This window comes from Nyctereutes procyonoides, unplaced genomic scaffold (assembly GCF_905146905.1).
Source record: "Nyctereutes procyonoides isolate TBG_1078 unplaced genomic scaffold, NYPRO_anot_genome, whole genome shotgun sequence".
In the NCBI taxonomy this organism is placed as follows: Eukaryota; Metazoa; Chordata; class Mammalia; order Carnivora; family Canidae; genus Nyctereutes; species Nyctereutes procyonoides.
This window is the reverse complement of record NW_026575126.1, coordinates 30,363,100-30,379,239: the sequence shown is the minus strand read 5'-3', so window position 1 is coordinate 30,379,239 and position 16,140 is coordinate 30,363,100. Positions and strand designations below refer to the sequence as shown.

The 16,140-nt window shown below is 32.7% G+C and overlaps 1 protein-coding gene across 2 annotated transcripts in view; it reads left to right on the top strand.

The window, feature by feature from the left end:
* COL11A1 (collagen type XI alpha 1 chain) overlaps window positions 1-16,140 on the top strand; it is a 196,897-nt gene that overhangs the window by 50,446 nt on the left and 130,311 nt on the right. For both annotated transcript variants that reach the window (XM_055340297.1, XM_055340296.1), the window contains exon 5: window positions 11,208-11,336. In XM_055340297.1, coding sequence (XP_055196272.1) covers window positions 11,208-11,336 — 129 coding nt within the window. The remainder of the gene's footprint in view (window positions 1-11,207; window positions 11,337-16,140) is intronic.

The following is a 16,140-nucleotide window of genomic DNA, read 5'->3' as shown; positions in this document are numbered from 1 at the left end:
TAAAAGAGAAACTGGGTGCTTTATCATTAATTGTGTCATATATGCCAAGTCTTTCTGGATCATTCCTCTAATTTTCCTCTACGGAACTTTTCCACTCTTTACCCCTTAGCTGCCCAATTCCTTTGTTCCTCATAGGTGCACTGTAGTAGGTACCAAAGAAATATGTTTCTTTTTTTTAAATGATTTTATTTATTTAGTCATGATAGACACACAAAGAGAGGCAGAGACCTAGGCAGAGGGAGAAGCAGGCTCCCTGCGGGGAGCTTGATGCGGGACTCGATCCTGGGACCCTGGGACCACAACTTGAACTGACGGTAGATGCTCAACCACTGAGCCACCCAGGGGCCCCAGAAATATGTTTCTTAGATGTTATGTTTTGTGTACTATTAATCTTTACCAAGCTATAAGCTATCTGAGAATGGGCTGTGAGTCTCTTTTCCCTCTTTCTTCCTCTTCCTTCTTTTCAGACAGCCAGCATGTTACTTGGCCTTCATATTTGTTGACTGAATGCATAGTTGAATGATTGATAAACAGACAAGGAAAAAAAAGATTCTCAGAGTTATCTGGCTGTTCAATTCCTGTGTCGGTGACAATTAAAAGTTGTAGGAGAAAAGCAATTATTATCTGGCTGATAAAGTATCTGTGCCTGTTAATACAAATTATCATGTATCCTAGTATCTAAAGAAGAAAAATATTTTGTCTTGGGAAAAAAAAAAGTAACTTGTCCTAAAATTGTGAGGTATACGGTACCTCCTAAAATTAGGAATGTTGAATAGCAGGTTTGCTTTTGCACTCCAGAAAAATACAGTTCTTTCCGAATACTCCCATTTCAATAGGGAATTCTGTGTTTCAACTTTGAGAACATGCCCCCTATTCACTGTTCAGTAGGCGTACAGACAGATTGGCTATACTCTGTCATGAGTTTTCACACTGACATGGAAAAAAAATCTTTTTCTAAAAAATTAAAGAAAAGAGTAAAAGGTATATTTATTGTTTTATATATTTATATACGTAATTGTAAAATCCTCTTAGGCTTATATATCTTATAAAACAGCCATTTTTTTTTTTTTTTTTTTTTTATTCATGGGGCGGGTGGTGTGGGGCAGAGACACAGGCAGAGGGAGAAGCAGGCTCCATGCCAGGAGCCCAAGGCGGGACTCGATCCTGGGACTCCAGGATCACGCCCTGGGCCAAAGGCAGGTGCCGAACCGCTGAGCCACCCAGGGATCCCCAAAACAGCCAATTTTGACTTAATAAAACTTTACTTCACTAAAGGAAATATACCATTCATTGTTACAGGTAGAGGAGTAGAACACAGTAAGCCTAAGGAAATATTTTTAAAAGTTCTGTTCTTTCTGGGACAGTATCACGGTATATAGAACAAGAATAATGAATGTGTAGAGATGTTACAACCAGTGATTTCTTTTCATCTACTGAGAAGTATTTTCTGTAGCCTTAAAAATAGGCAGTAAAAAGGGGGATGCTAAATTGATGTGTAAAAACAAATCATTTCCAAGTATCAGGCTTATTTACTTAGAGGAGTAGATGTACCAGCTCAACTGTTAAACTCTTTAGGAATGATGAAAAGAGTCTATCATTTCTTTCATATTCAAAAGATGATAATTACTTTAAAAATAAGTCCAAAGTTTACTGCCAAGTCAAAGGCTCTGAAATACAAAGTAAATGTTAAATTCTGCTCTTAACTTTGTGAGACAGGCAATGAAAATCGTACAAAGGCCATATACATGCAAAGGCCATACATGCAAAAGCCATATTTGGCCTTTCTGCTGACATTAGTTACATGAATTTGTCCGTTGAGTCTGTGTTAGAATACAAGTTAAAAATGTTAAATGATGCCTGCTGTTTTCTTTCATACATATGATTTTTTCTTATCTTAAAATAAGTCTCAATATGATTTCCACTTTATTTTAAAGTCCTCTTCTTAGATTTTAAATATTATTTTCAGTTATATTTTTTTAAGAAAATAGATCTTTGTAAAAAATATCAGATACACTTATTGGGTGAGAGGAATTACATTGTAGTGATACACATTTTAAATGCTCGTTATTTTACAAAATTTTGAAATGAATCCTTTTGTTTTTTTATTTTTTTATTTTTTATATTTTTTTATTTTTATTTTTTTGAAATGAATCCTTTTGTGATCTGAGAATCATCTCAGTATTTTTACATTTAAATTTATACATTAAAAAATAAATTTATACATGTGTTTTCTTAAATCAAGAAAGTACTAAGTATGCTATTTTACTCTCCGATCTGCATTAGTTTGTCAGGTAAAATAAAATGCAAACTACAAAAGATATACAATTCTGATATTGAATAGAGAAATATATATATATATATATTTGTGTATATATATTTTTTCATTTTCAAAATAGAATTTATTTCTGTAATAAAGAATTAAAATATGGCTGTGAAAGTAGAAAATAATATAGAAAAATATTTAAAATGTGCAATAGTAATTTTAGAGTAAAGGTAGTTAATTAAGCATTAGAGTCCATGCTCAACTTCTACTTGAAAGACCAACCAGTATTTTATATATTAACTACACTGGAAAACACATACCTACTTGCAATTTCAATTAACAGTTATAATTCAAAAACAGATTTATATACTTGGTAAGGCCCTTGTGAAAATATAAGTATAAATTTTGAGGATATATATATATATATATATATATATATATATATAATTCCTATGAGAATGTATTTTTTGGTTGTTTTCCCATTGTTTACATGAAGTTGAACTCGAACATAATTTCATTAATATGGAGTTAGCGATACAACCAGGAATTTTTTTTATGTATAATTGATATATAATATTAGTTTCCAGTATACAACATACCAACTTGATATACAATAAACTTCCTGTTTTTTAAAAAAAGATTTTATTTATTTATTCATGAGAGACACACAGAGAGAGGCAGATAATAGGCAGAGGGAGAAGCAGGCTCCCTGAGGGGAACCTGATGAGGTCCTGGGATCATGACCTGAGCCGAAGGCAGATGCCCAACTACTGAGCCACCCAGACACCCTGCAATAAGCCTCCTTACCATCTGTCACCATACATAGGTTTTTACAATATTATTTACTGCATTCTCTGTGCTGTACATTATATTCCCATGCCTATTTATTTTATAACTTGAAGATTGTGTTTTTTTAATCCCCTTTTTCTATTTCATCAATTGCCTTTCACCCTCTATCCCTGGGCAAACATCAGTTTGTTCTCTATATCTGTAAGTCTACTTCTGTTTGGTTGTGTTTGCTCATTTGATTTGCTTTATATATTCCATATGCAAATAAATCATAAGGTATTTGTGTTTCTCTCCCTGACTTGTTTCACTTAGCCAATGCACTCTAGTTCCATCCGTGTTGTTGCAAATGACAAGATTTCAATTTTTTTTGTTGCTGGGTAATAGTCTATCACACACACTAGTGCACACACACACACACACACACACATCATATCTTCTTTATATATATTAGGATTTTTGTTGTCTTTGGATAAGTTCCCACAAGTGATACTGCAAGATCATATGACAGTTCTAGTTAATTTTCTAGGGAACCTCCATAATGATTTCCATAGGGCTATACCCATTTGCATTCACACCAACAGTGCATGAGGGTTCTCTTTTCTCCACACTTTCACTAACACTATTTCTCAGGGATTTCTTTTGTTGTTTTTGATCCTTTTTTTTAAGAACCTTTTTTATTTAAAGATTTATTTATTTATTTATATATTCATGAGAGACAGAGAGAGAGGCAGAAACACAGGCAGAGGGAGAAGCAGGCTCCATGCAAGAGCCTGATGTGGGACTCGATCCAGGGGCTCCAGGATCACACCTCGGGCTGAAGGTGGCGCCAAACCGCTGAGCCACCCAGGCTGCCCTGTTTTTGATACTTTTTTTTAAGACATTAAGACTGGTATGAGGTAACATCTCACTGTGGTTTTGATTTGCCTTTCCCTGATATTTAGTGATGACGAGCATCTTTTCGTGTATCTGTTGATCATCTATACATCTTCTTTAGATAAATGTCTATTCCTCTGCTACTTTTTAGCCAGAATGTTTGTTTGCTGATATTGAATTGTGTGAGTTCTTTATATATTTTGGATGTTAATCTACCAGATACATCGTTTGCAAATACCTGCTTCTATTCAGTAGATTGCCTTTTCATTTTGTTGTTTTCCTTCACTGTCCAAAAGTTTTTTACAGTTTTGATGTAGTCCCATTTGTTTTTACCTTTTGTTTTTCTTGCCTGAGGAGACAGATTCCACAAAATTGCCAAGACCAGTGTGAGAGAGTTCACTGGGTATGATTTCTTCTAGTTTTGTGATTTTAGGTCTTAACATTTAAGTCTTTAATTCATTTTGATTTTACTTTTGTATATGGAGTAAGAAAGTGGCTCAGTTTCATTCTTCTTTCTATAAGTAGCTGTGAAGTTTTCCCAATACCATTTACTGAAGAGACTGTCTTTCCCCCATTGTATATTCTTACTTTCTCTGTTGTAGATTAGTTAACCATCTAATCATGGGTTTATCTTAGGGCTCTTTATTCTGTTCCATTGATCTGTTCCATTTGGGTTCTTTTGTGTTCCATAATGTCATTGATATTTTGATAGGAATTGCATTATATCTAGATTACTTTTTTTGCCTTTTTAAAAACTTAATAATTGAAATGCATTTTGACATCGTCTTATAAATGGACATTTAAACTCAGTATGAACTCTAGCATAATTTAATTTGATGAATTTTTTTAAACCTCTTGTAAGTTTACTTAAAAACTTGCTTAAAAAAAAAACCTTGCTCCCTTCAATTCTTTATTTATACTTAGAATGTACTTTTTAAAAATCTTTTTCACTTTATACTATCTCCAATGGACTAAGGGATATTTACACAGAGTAATACTGATAGATATATGATAATCTATGATTACCCTGAATTCTAGCTCTTTGCCAGATTCAATCAGTCAATATTTCTATGGCATCTACTTAATACCAGTTCCTGGTCATAGTCAGATATTACCCTAGTTATAAATAAACAAAACTACTTTTTAAAAAGTGTTCTTTATTCTGTTATAAAGACAACATTTACAGGGTATACATAAAAACAAACTAGTAGTAACTCAGTCTGTATTAGTATTCTAGGGCTGCCATAATAAAATATCACAGATTGACTATTAAACAATAGAACTTTATTTTTTTTTTTTTACAGTTCTGGAGGCTAAAAGTCTGAGATAAAATTGTTAGCAGGACTGATTTCTTTTGAAGCCTTACTCATTAGCTTATAGATGACCCTTTTCTCCTTATGTCTTCATGTAGTCTTTTTTAGGTTGTGTCTGTGTCCTAATCTTATAAAGAGACCAGTTGTATTGAATTAGGACCTGCCATAATGACTTCATTTCACCTTAATTATTTCTTTATAGGTTCTATCTCCCAATAAGGTTACATTACAAGGTTAAGAGTTTGTGTATACACACACACACACACACACACACAACTCTCTCTCTCTCTCTCTTTCTCTCTGGTTGCTTGGGGAACACAGTTGAGCCCATAAAACTAAGTCTAGGCAAGTTCATTTTATCCTTGATTAACAATGAGAAAATGGGCATAAATCGCTATAGAAAAAAGAAGTATGGACTGTCAGATGAAGGGGAATTTCCCCTGATTCTTACTGATTCCTATAGCTTGGTTTGGCTTTAGTAATACAATTTTACAATCTGTAAGTAGAACACAATTCAAAAGTAAATGAAGGCAGCTTTCTTAGAAGAAAAACTGAAATTCTGGAAACAATGATTATTCCATTTTGTAGACTTAAGAGGATCATCCCCAAATATTTCCTTTTATTATGTTTCTTAACTGAGTAAATGATTTTGCCATCCTGCTATTGCTCAATCCAGAAAGTAAAGAATTGTTTTCCATTCCTCTCTAACACACTTTTCTCCATCTTTCCTGCCACTCCCAATTCACCTCATCATCAGCACCCAGTCTCTGAACCTTGCAGATATTTTTCCCTAATATGTCAACTCTATGTCCCCTTTTTCCATTCCTGCTTCTGCTTGGTTTAATTTTTGAGTACTTAACTATATGGATCCCTAACAGATTCCCATGCTTCCAAACTGGTGGCTTCCAAATCATTCTTCCCCATGTTGTCAATGATTTCATTAAATACAGCATTGGCCCATTTGCTCTATTGTTCAAAAATCCCTGAATGACACTCCATAACTTCTAGAATTCAGTTCACATGCAAGGTTTTCCTTAAATTGTTCCTCCTCTTTACCTCTTTCTAATCTCAACCCTCTCTACTCATTATCATCACATAGGGCCTTCCCTCAAACTGTGGAGCACTATGGCTTAATTCTCTGACTTTGTCATGTGGTTTCATGCCTCTAAAGTTTTAATTAAGATCTTTTTTTTCTATTTAGTGCTTTTTTTCTTTGCATCTTCTTCATCAGGATAACTCATATTTGCTTATAATATATCATTAAGATTTTTCCAAGAAGCGTTTCATAAAAACATTCATTTCCATTGAAATACCTGCATGTTTCAAGTTAATGGAGACAAGAATGTGCTATGGGAAATATGGAGTCTAGATGATTTTATAGAACACAATTCCAGGGCAGCCTGGGTGGCTCAGCGGTTTAGTGCCCCCTACAGCCCAGGGCGTGATCCTGGAGACCTGGGATTGAGTCCCATGTCGGGCTCCCGCGGCGTGGAGCCTGCTTCTCCCTCTGCCTGTGTCTCTGCCCCCTCCCCGCCATGTCTCTCATGAATAAATAAATCTTAAAAAAAGAAAACACGATTCCAGTTGTGCGATTTACTTCAGCACTAGGGGAGATGAAGTTTTTAATTCTAGAAACTTATGAAATTTTCTAAGGTACATGGTTAATAGGTGCTTGGAGTCTATTTTTCCTGATAATAGCATTCTCTTAGAATATAAAGAACACCCACATTTTAATACTAAGAGTTTAAGTCTTCTGAGATTATGAGTGGAATTAAAAACTTCATGGTATTGTATAGATACTAGTTGCTAGACTGGCATTAAAGAGAGACTATTTATAGTTATACTGCTTAAAAATGATCTCTTTATTTGACCAATTATAGTTGAACATTGATCCAGCCTTTCCTTCACTATTTTGGTTATACCTGAATTTCCTCAACCATTCATGTAATTTTATTATGTTCCAAGCACAAAATCCATTCATAGGTCACAGCGAATTGAATCTGATGACAGCTTAATTTTCCATTGCTCATTCTTAGGAATCGGTTCCTATGGTGTTCAATTCAGTGAATATTTAGGTCAGGAACTGACTTAAACCAAGCAATGATTGGCTTTACATTGGATGAGGAATTGATTTTGAAAAATCAGACACTTAACATCGACACATTGACATTTGATTTTAAGACATTAAACCGATTTCTTACACCCCATTTTTTCAATAAATCTGATTGCTTATACCTGGAGGAAAAAGCTAAATGTGTATTAACCTATGTATTTCATAGAGCACATTGTAATTTTTTCATTACACTGAAATAGACATAGGTAGGCTGTATAGAGAGACACACACACATAAACAAAAATAGAGAACAAACAACAAAAATTATTATAATATGTGCATTGTGTTTTATTTTTAAAGATTTTATTTATTTATTCATGATAAATATATATATATAGAGAGAGGCAGAGACACAGACAGAGGGAGAAGCAGGCTCCACACAGGGAGCCCGATGTGGGACTCGATCCTGGGACTCCAGGATCGTTCCCTGGGCCAAAGGTGGGTGCCAAACCGCTGAGCCACCCAGGGATCCCCTGTATTTTAGTTTTAAAAGGAAGATATACTATTACTTATTAAATTGGTCCTGATAAAAATGTAGCAGGATTTTTTTGCAATGCATATGATTTTTAAAAGAACCTCATCTTTATAGATAGGTGCCATTTGACTTTCTTACATTTGCTTACATTTGCTTTGCTTTCCACCTTAGTCTCATCCTGTCTATACACAAATACTACTGTTGAGGCCTACTTGACACAGCTGTAGATAGCAAGGTAATTGCATCAACTCTAATTTTGGCTTCGTAGATCATTAGGGGAGGAGGATGTCTTATTCATGGTTTGTATGCTGCAGATGCCAATATTACTTGGTAACTTCACTTTTTTCCACCTGTGGAAATTTTTATGACTATTGAATCTAAATATTTACAGTTTATTCAACCTGTCAGGGTGTTTTTGTTTATCTACAGACTGTCTCACAACATGTCCTATGATTAACATAAAACATTGTAAAATGTCTTCTGGGGAAAATTATACAATAGCTTTTTAACTGAATTTTTCAATTTATTTCCAGTAGTATATTTTATGGCTAAATATTAAACACCTGAAATAAGAATTTATAGTGGAAAGATTGGCAGGATTCCATTTAATGAAGTCAAGTAAGAACTTAGAAAACCATCATTCTTCTAAAAAATATACTATTTTAAAAATACCATATGCTTATAAGATAGGCAGCTTTTTTTTTTTTTTTTTTCTGTTTAAGCAACCGCTTCACTTGGTTCATTATATTTCTTATACTTAAGTATGGAATTCTGGAGTTCTGGAGAGGACATTAGATACCATCTACACATATTCATTTTACAAATGAGGAATGAGGTTAAGTGACTTGCATAATGCCACATAGTTAATGACAACGTTGGGAGAAAAATCAAGAGTCAGGACTTTTAATTGAAACCCTCAATGATGTCAGCACTCAAGATGTACAATGATTCCTCATCATTATTATTTTTTAACAGCAGGATGAAAAATTGTGTATTCAAAATTATCTTTGTAGCTTATTATTATCCATTTACTTAACTATGTAACTATTTACATATTATTCAGTTGTGGCTACTCAGTGTTCTAAACTGATCAATTAATGTTTGAGAAGTTCTATAAAAATTTTTAAGAAATTACATTAATTCACTGTGAGCATGTTTAAAATCAGCAGACATAAAAGAAATATGAGAGACATTCCTATCTATTTACAGAAAAGAATCTTGAAAAAATATCTCAAAAACAATCTAATTTTATTGGTTAATTATATTGCCTCATGGCATGTAGAAATAAACAATTTTGAGGTTGGAATACTAATAATAGTATGACTATTATAAACCTTATAGTTTTCAGATGAATATTTGTTGATTCTGTCTTATTTTATTAGGTTTTACTGGGTAATAAAGTATTTTCTTATTTGGGTGTTACCTGGCCATACTAACATGCTAATGCACTTTTTTAAAGCACTTGTGTTTTTTGGAGTTTTTATGAGCTTTTCTCAAATTTTTATTTAAATTCTAGTTAGTTAACATAGAGTATAATATTGGTTTCAGGAGTAGAATTTAGTGATTCATCACTTACATATAACACGCAGTGCTCATCAGAGGGTCCTCTGATTAAACCTATCACCCATTTAGCCCATCCCCCTTCTACCTCCCTCCACCAACCCTCAGTTTGTTCTCTATAGTTAAGAATCTCTTATGGTTTGTGAAAGCACTGTTTGAGTGTCCGAATGAAAGGACTAAACAACTGTTGTACAGAAGTACTAGGAATTATTTCCTAGTATTCATGGTTAGAGACTTTTTAAAATTTAATGTCTATATTTTCATTAGACTATATAGGCTATATAGACTATAGACTCTATAGGCTATATAACTTCATTAGACTATATAGGCTATATAACTTCTGTTAACGACATGCAGAAAAACTGGAATAACTTTGAAATTATTCAAAACGCTAGCAGAAGTTCTGTGAATCAGACTTATGTGCTCAAACTTACAAGGACTCAAATCATTATGTCAATTGGATATTAACTCAGATGTACTTTTGGGCCTGAGTATAATTCTGAATTAAAATGGGCATGACCCATGGATTTCTATGAAACTAGTTTCATGTTGAATTAGATTCTGTAGAAATATTCAGAAATATTCAAATGTTATAATTTTTCTCTTGTTTATACATTTTCCAGAACCAGTTTCCAGAATCTCCTGAAATTAAACTCTTTAGATAACCCTATTACTAATTATTTGTAATGTTTTTTATTAAGATTATGCAGAAATCAAATAAGTAAGTTTTAATGTATGCTTAGATGCTCCATTTTTTCTTAATAAAAGTATAGCAAATTTATGCCTTTTTATTCATAATTTGAATTTCTCTGACCTCTGCATTTCTTTATAAGTAGGAATTCCTTTTTAGGGATCCCTGGGTGGCACAGTGGTTTGGCGCCTGCCTTTGGCCCAGGGCGCGATCCTGGAGACCCGGGATCGAATCCCACGTCGGGCTCCCGGTGCATGGAGCCTGCTTCTCCCTCTGCCTGTGTCTCTGCCTCTCTCTCTCTCTCTGTGACTATCATAAATAAATAATAAAAAAAAAATTAAAAAAAAGGAATTCCTTTTGATACTGACTCCTTTACCAGAACACAATAGTAGGATCTATATTTTCATTTAAAAATTCTCTTCTAAATTTACCTAATAATAATAATTCCATTTAATTTGATTGAACAACTTCAGTTAACATTGAAAATATATTACTATCTTTAGGTATCTACAGTTTTTAAATTTTGTTTACCTTTTATATCAGTTTTTTATTTACCTTTCACTTGTCTTATTTTATGCAATATAAACTGTGATGGAGTAAAATCAAGTTCTAACAAATGGATGCATATAGTAAAGATTGAACCACAGAAAAATAGAATAACTGCTTAATGTTAACAGCTGATTTGTAAAACATCTATGAGTTTTCTTTAATCCTATAAGACTATTGTTTATTTATTAATTTTTAAATTTTAATTCCAGTATAGTTAACATACAGTGTTATATTAGTTTCAAGTGTACAATATAGTGCGTCAACAATTCTGTGCGTGACTCAGTGCCCATCGAGACAAGTGCACTCTAGAATCCCCATCACCTATTTCATCCATCCCCCCACTCCCTCCCCTCTGGTAACCATCAGTTTGTTCTCTATGTTAAGACTCTGTTTCTTGGTTTTTCTGACTCTTTGTCTTTTCCCTTGTTTGTTTTGTTCTATAAGACTATTTTTAATATTGAAATATAAGTGATAGTTCTTCAGGTATTTAAAAATAAAATACTCATGGTCTTGGGTAACTCTTGCTCTAAATATATGTATATCCAAATACACTGACTATACCTATGTTTATATTTTGTCAGGGTGACATCCAGCAGCTGCTGATCATAGGTGACCCCAAAGCAGCATATGACTACTGTGAGCATTATAGTCCAGACTGTGACTCTTCAGTGCCCAAGGCCGCTCAGGCTCAGGAACCGCAGATTGATGAGGTGAGGATCATAAGATAGGGCATGTTTTCTCATTTCGAAGGTATGGACCTAGTCCTGCAGTTTTGAGACTGTTTCTGTTATTCAATTTTAATTACACTATACTTTGTATTTAATAGTGTTTTACTATTTAATAATAGGAAGAAGTGATTACGATTTTTGGTGTTTTTTCCTCTTCAGTACTCTGTTACTTAAACTTCTTAAAAATAGATATACCTCACTTTGTATACTGTGTATATAAGCATATTTCATTTTTTGGGGGGGGGTGAGAAAAAGATATTTATCTAAAAGCTATATTTCTGCAACATAAATATCGAAAAGCTGTATTTCTGCCCTTGGCAGTAAAATAATTAACAGACTCAAGATAAGGTGACATATCCTCTGGTGTACTTGGCTTTGGCAATTCAAGCATGTGAAAAAGTGACATTAGAGTTATCTTAGTGTTTCAGGCTGTGATGAGTATTTATTTATTTATTTTTTTAAATTTTTAGGTTTTTTTTCTTTTTTTTTTTTCTGTGATGAGTATTTAGAGAGAATTTTTTTTTTTCTGTTTCTTACAGGACTATGCTACATTTATATGTATGTTTTGTTTTTCTCCCACAAAATTTCATATAAAGAGCAATGAAATGAAAAGCAGTATGATCTAAATACAATAATTAAAACTATCCGTGTCCTTTGATTCATATTATATCACTTTATTTGAAATCCAGGTGTGAAGCCATTCTTCCCGGCTATTTTTGCAAGAAAATTTATCATAATAAAATTTGACCCTATTCTCTTTCAGACCAAAAAATAAGTTCGCATAGCCATGGCATTTTTTTCAGAATTGAATATCCCCCCCCCCAAAAAAAAATACAGCATAGTATACTCTGATCCAGATTTTTTAGTAGAATCCTTTGATGTGGACCTTCTGGAAATTAAAAAAAAACAAGCAAACTGGAAGGAATTTAGTCTTTAGTTGGTAGCAAAACAATTTTTTTTAGGTTCTTTTTCCCTCAAGGTGAAGAGTGTTAAGTTTTAGAAGAGGGGTTTCGAAGTTTGAAAACATCAAGGCTGCCTTTATGTTTGAAAAAAGCTCAAATAACATTCTTCTTACTTTCTATATGTACTATTTGGTGCCATCTTTTGAGCTTGACTATTTACAAGAAGTTAGGATCTTATCTTTTATTTTAATTTATTGTTGTTTTTGCATGTGAGTTCGGTTAGGATTCTACTAACCACTATCTAAACACTTGAGATCTATTTGTTGACATCACTTTTTAAAGTATGATCTTGAATTCTATTGCACTGATATTTTCCATGACTTATTATTAATGTTTGTTTTAAAACAGGATAAAGTCTTAAGAAGCTGACAGAAAAGCAAATATGAAAGAGAAAAGAGAAATTGGTTGGGTAGTTGTGTTTCTTTTTCCACAGTTTTCCAGTGCCTCTTTTTTTCCCTCCCCCTCAGGATTTATTTAAACAGTTGTGTGTGTGTGTGTGTGTGTGTGTGTGTGTGTGTGTGTGTGTGTGAATTCCAAGAGGATAGGTAAAATACCATCAGGTTTAGTGCTTTTACACCTTAGAGATTATGTGATGATTCAGTATTAAAATTTGTAACATTTATACATGTTATACATGTTTGAGATTGCTGAGATTTATTTTGCTCCTATTTTAAGAAAGATAAGTTTTGTTCTTTTTAGCAACAGATATGGCTCTGATTTTTGGAAGAATGAAGGTATGCTTTCTTAATATATCGCCTTGAGGTGTTTTATTACAATGCGTTAATGCTATCATGTCAGTTAAACTGAGTTATTTTAAAGCAAAATAGTTTAATTTGGATAAAAACGTAAATTTTAAAAGCAAATTTGCCCTTTTCTACATTAGCTGTTGATAATGTATATTTAACATTCTGTTAAGTCAAACTTGTTTTTAGTAGGAATTTGAAGAGAAAAACAATGTATTGCTTTAATAAAAACTGCATGGAAATCTTGTTGGGTGATGCTATAATGGATATAGCATTTCTTACCAGTTTCTATTATTGACTGTGTTGCAATGAAGTTTTTTCCCTATCATAAATTACATTGATACTTCAATATTAAAACCATTCTGTACACTTATGAAATAAACTGGTTAACCAAATTAGTAAACAGTCCTTATATTAGTATTGGTCCTTATATTAGCCATTAACATGTCATTATATTTCAAATATGCATTTTACTAATTGATCTGCAGATATTCTTCTTGTATGACATAGGGAGTGATGTTATTTCCAGTGAATAAAGAATGTAAAATACAGTATAGAGCATTGACCATACATGTCACACTTTATAGCACTTACTTTTCCATTAATAAATTCGTGGCATTGCATACTCATTATTCTAATTTGAATTAATAGATGTATCAATTTCTTTACAAATTAACTCAGGTATGCTTTTTCCAAATTAACTTAAGTATGATTAAGACAGCTTAAATTTTGTCTAGCTCATACCCTCTAAAATAACATCTTCTAAGTCATTCTTTTGTTTTTTTAAGATTTTATTATTTATTTATTTATTTATTTATTTATTTATTTATTTATTTATTCATGATAGTCACACAGAGCGAGACAGAGAGGCAGAGACACAGGCAGAGGGAGAAGCAGGCTCCATGCAGGGAGCCTGATGTGGGATTCAATCCCCGGTCTCCAGAATCGCGCCCCAGGCCAATGGCAGGCGCCAAACCGCTGCGCCACCCAGGGATCCCTCTTCTAAGTCATTCTTAAGATTCTATTGTTACACAACATCACATCCTCATTATACAGTGAAATGCATAATGTAGCTAGATTTGAATATAGTCATAATATCATCAAACTTTAATTCTATTTGAACCTATACAACACCGTTTATATAGAAGAGTAACTAATATTAAAATTATGATGTTTGGGGATTTTCTCAAGTTATATTATTCTATTATAAGAAATTAAATGTGAAATCTATATATGGTTATTTATTAATATATTATGCAAACTATAGTATCTTATACATAGTAGCAAATGACATTCTTTTTTAATAAAAAGTGAACAAGGAAAGTGAAGCAAAGGTAAGGTAATATTTTATAGAGAGATTTAAAAAACAACTGACTTCCACATATGTATTACCTTAATCTTTTTTGTACTTAATATTTATCATATATTCTGGTTCTCAAAGATTTTTCTAACAAATTAAATAAGAGATTTTGACATTGCTAGAAGACCCTATCTCCTCACACACTATAATTAATGCTAGGATACTCACATACTAAAACTAAAATCATTCCATCACTGCGTGTCTTTTTGCCTGTATTCATCTCATTTATTACAACTAGTTCTCTCTCTTTTAAGGCACCCCAAAATTCCATAGTAAGAATAGAGAATCATCTTCAAAAATAGATTATAAAGCTTCATGTATACTAGTGCTACATCAACTCAATACCATCACCAAGGGGATATTGTTTAAATAAGGAAATAAGAACAGGGGCGCCTGGGTGGCTCAGTTGTTGAGTGTCTGACTCTTGATTTTTGGCTCAGGTCATGATCTCACTGTTATGAAATCAAGCCCTACTTTAGGTTCCGTGTTCACTGGGGAGTCTACTTGAGATTCTTTCTCTCTCCCTCCACCCTTCCCCCCTCTCTAAAATAAATAAATGAATCTTTAAGAAAACTGAAAGATAAGACCAGTCTGGTTGGTCTTCATTTGGAAAGAGTTTAAAAAGAGGAGAAACTTATGGAGGTTAGATTTTTCCACCTACAAGAAAAAACAAAAACAAAAACATGACATGAAGTTGGCATATACTGATACATTTCTGAATACCATTCTCCACTTAAGATGCATTAAACTGTGCATTTGCAAAATCTGCTCTTTGTGTGTTTCCTTATTGTCTTTTGTTTTTAAAACTCATTATAAATGCACTTGGTTTTGAAAAGTCTGCTTAATTTTAAAAATCTACAGCATAAAATAAACTGTCAAATCTTTTTTATGATTTACTTCAATCTGTCAGGTAATAGCTATATAAATTTAATATTTCTTATTCCATCATGATTGACCATAACTACAGAAAAAAATATTCATTATACAATATTCAATCTCCATTAATGTCTTTTTGATATGTATCTAAATTAAATATTTAATCATTTTATTTATTTAATGATGTTATTAATAATGTCTACATTAACTTTCCTAGAAGTAGTTGGCATTCTATCTTGATTGCAGAGGCATGAAGAAATAAATATTCAGTGTTCTATATGTGCATTTTTCTATTTTACCAAATTCTGTACAAATTCAATTAGAATAAAGCTCTCTTGAAGTTCTTTGTATGTATATTCATTGATAATGAAGTTATTAATGAGTAGAAAACATTATGAATCCATTTGAATTAATTTAATTAATTCAGAGTTTTGACAATCGTAAAGAAAACTAAAGACGTGTCTATGTTTATATTTCAATATGACCTTTGGCAGAACCATCCAGAAAGTTCACTTTAGTGAGAATATTTCATCAAAGGCCAGATGTATAATGTTGCCAAGGGATCAGTTTTGGACATGTCTCATTATAGGTCTGTGAAATTTGTACTCATTTGCATTGCTATAGTTAATAGAGCTTATTAGAAGGCATAGTGATCACAATTTTTAAAAGACATATGGTCAACAGTTATTTTTTTGGCAGATCAAAAGGCTTTTCTGGCATTTTTGAAATGCCAAGAAATCCAGTTGGGGTATAATTGGAATTTCACCAGATATAATACTGAGGGAATTCCAAATAGGTTGCCTTTAGCATATAAATACTAAAGATTCAGCTTATTGAGTTTGCTG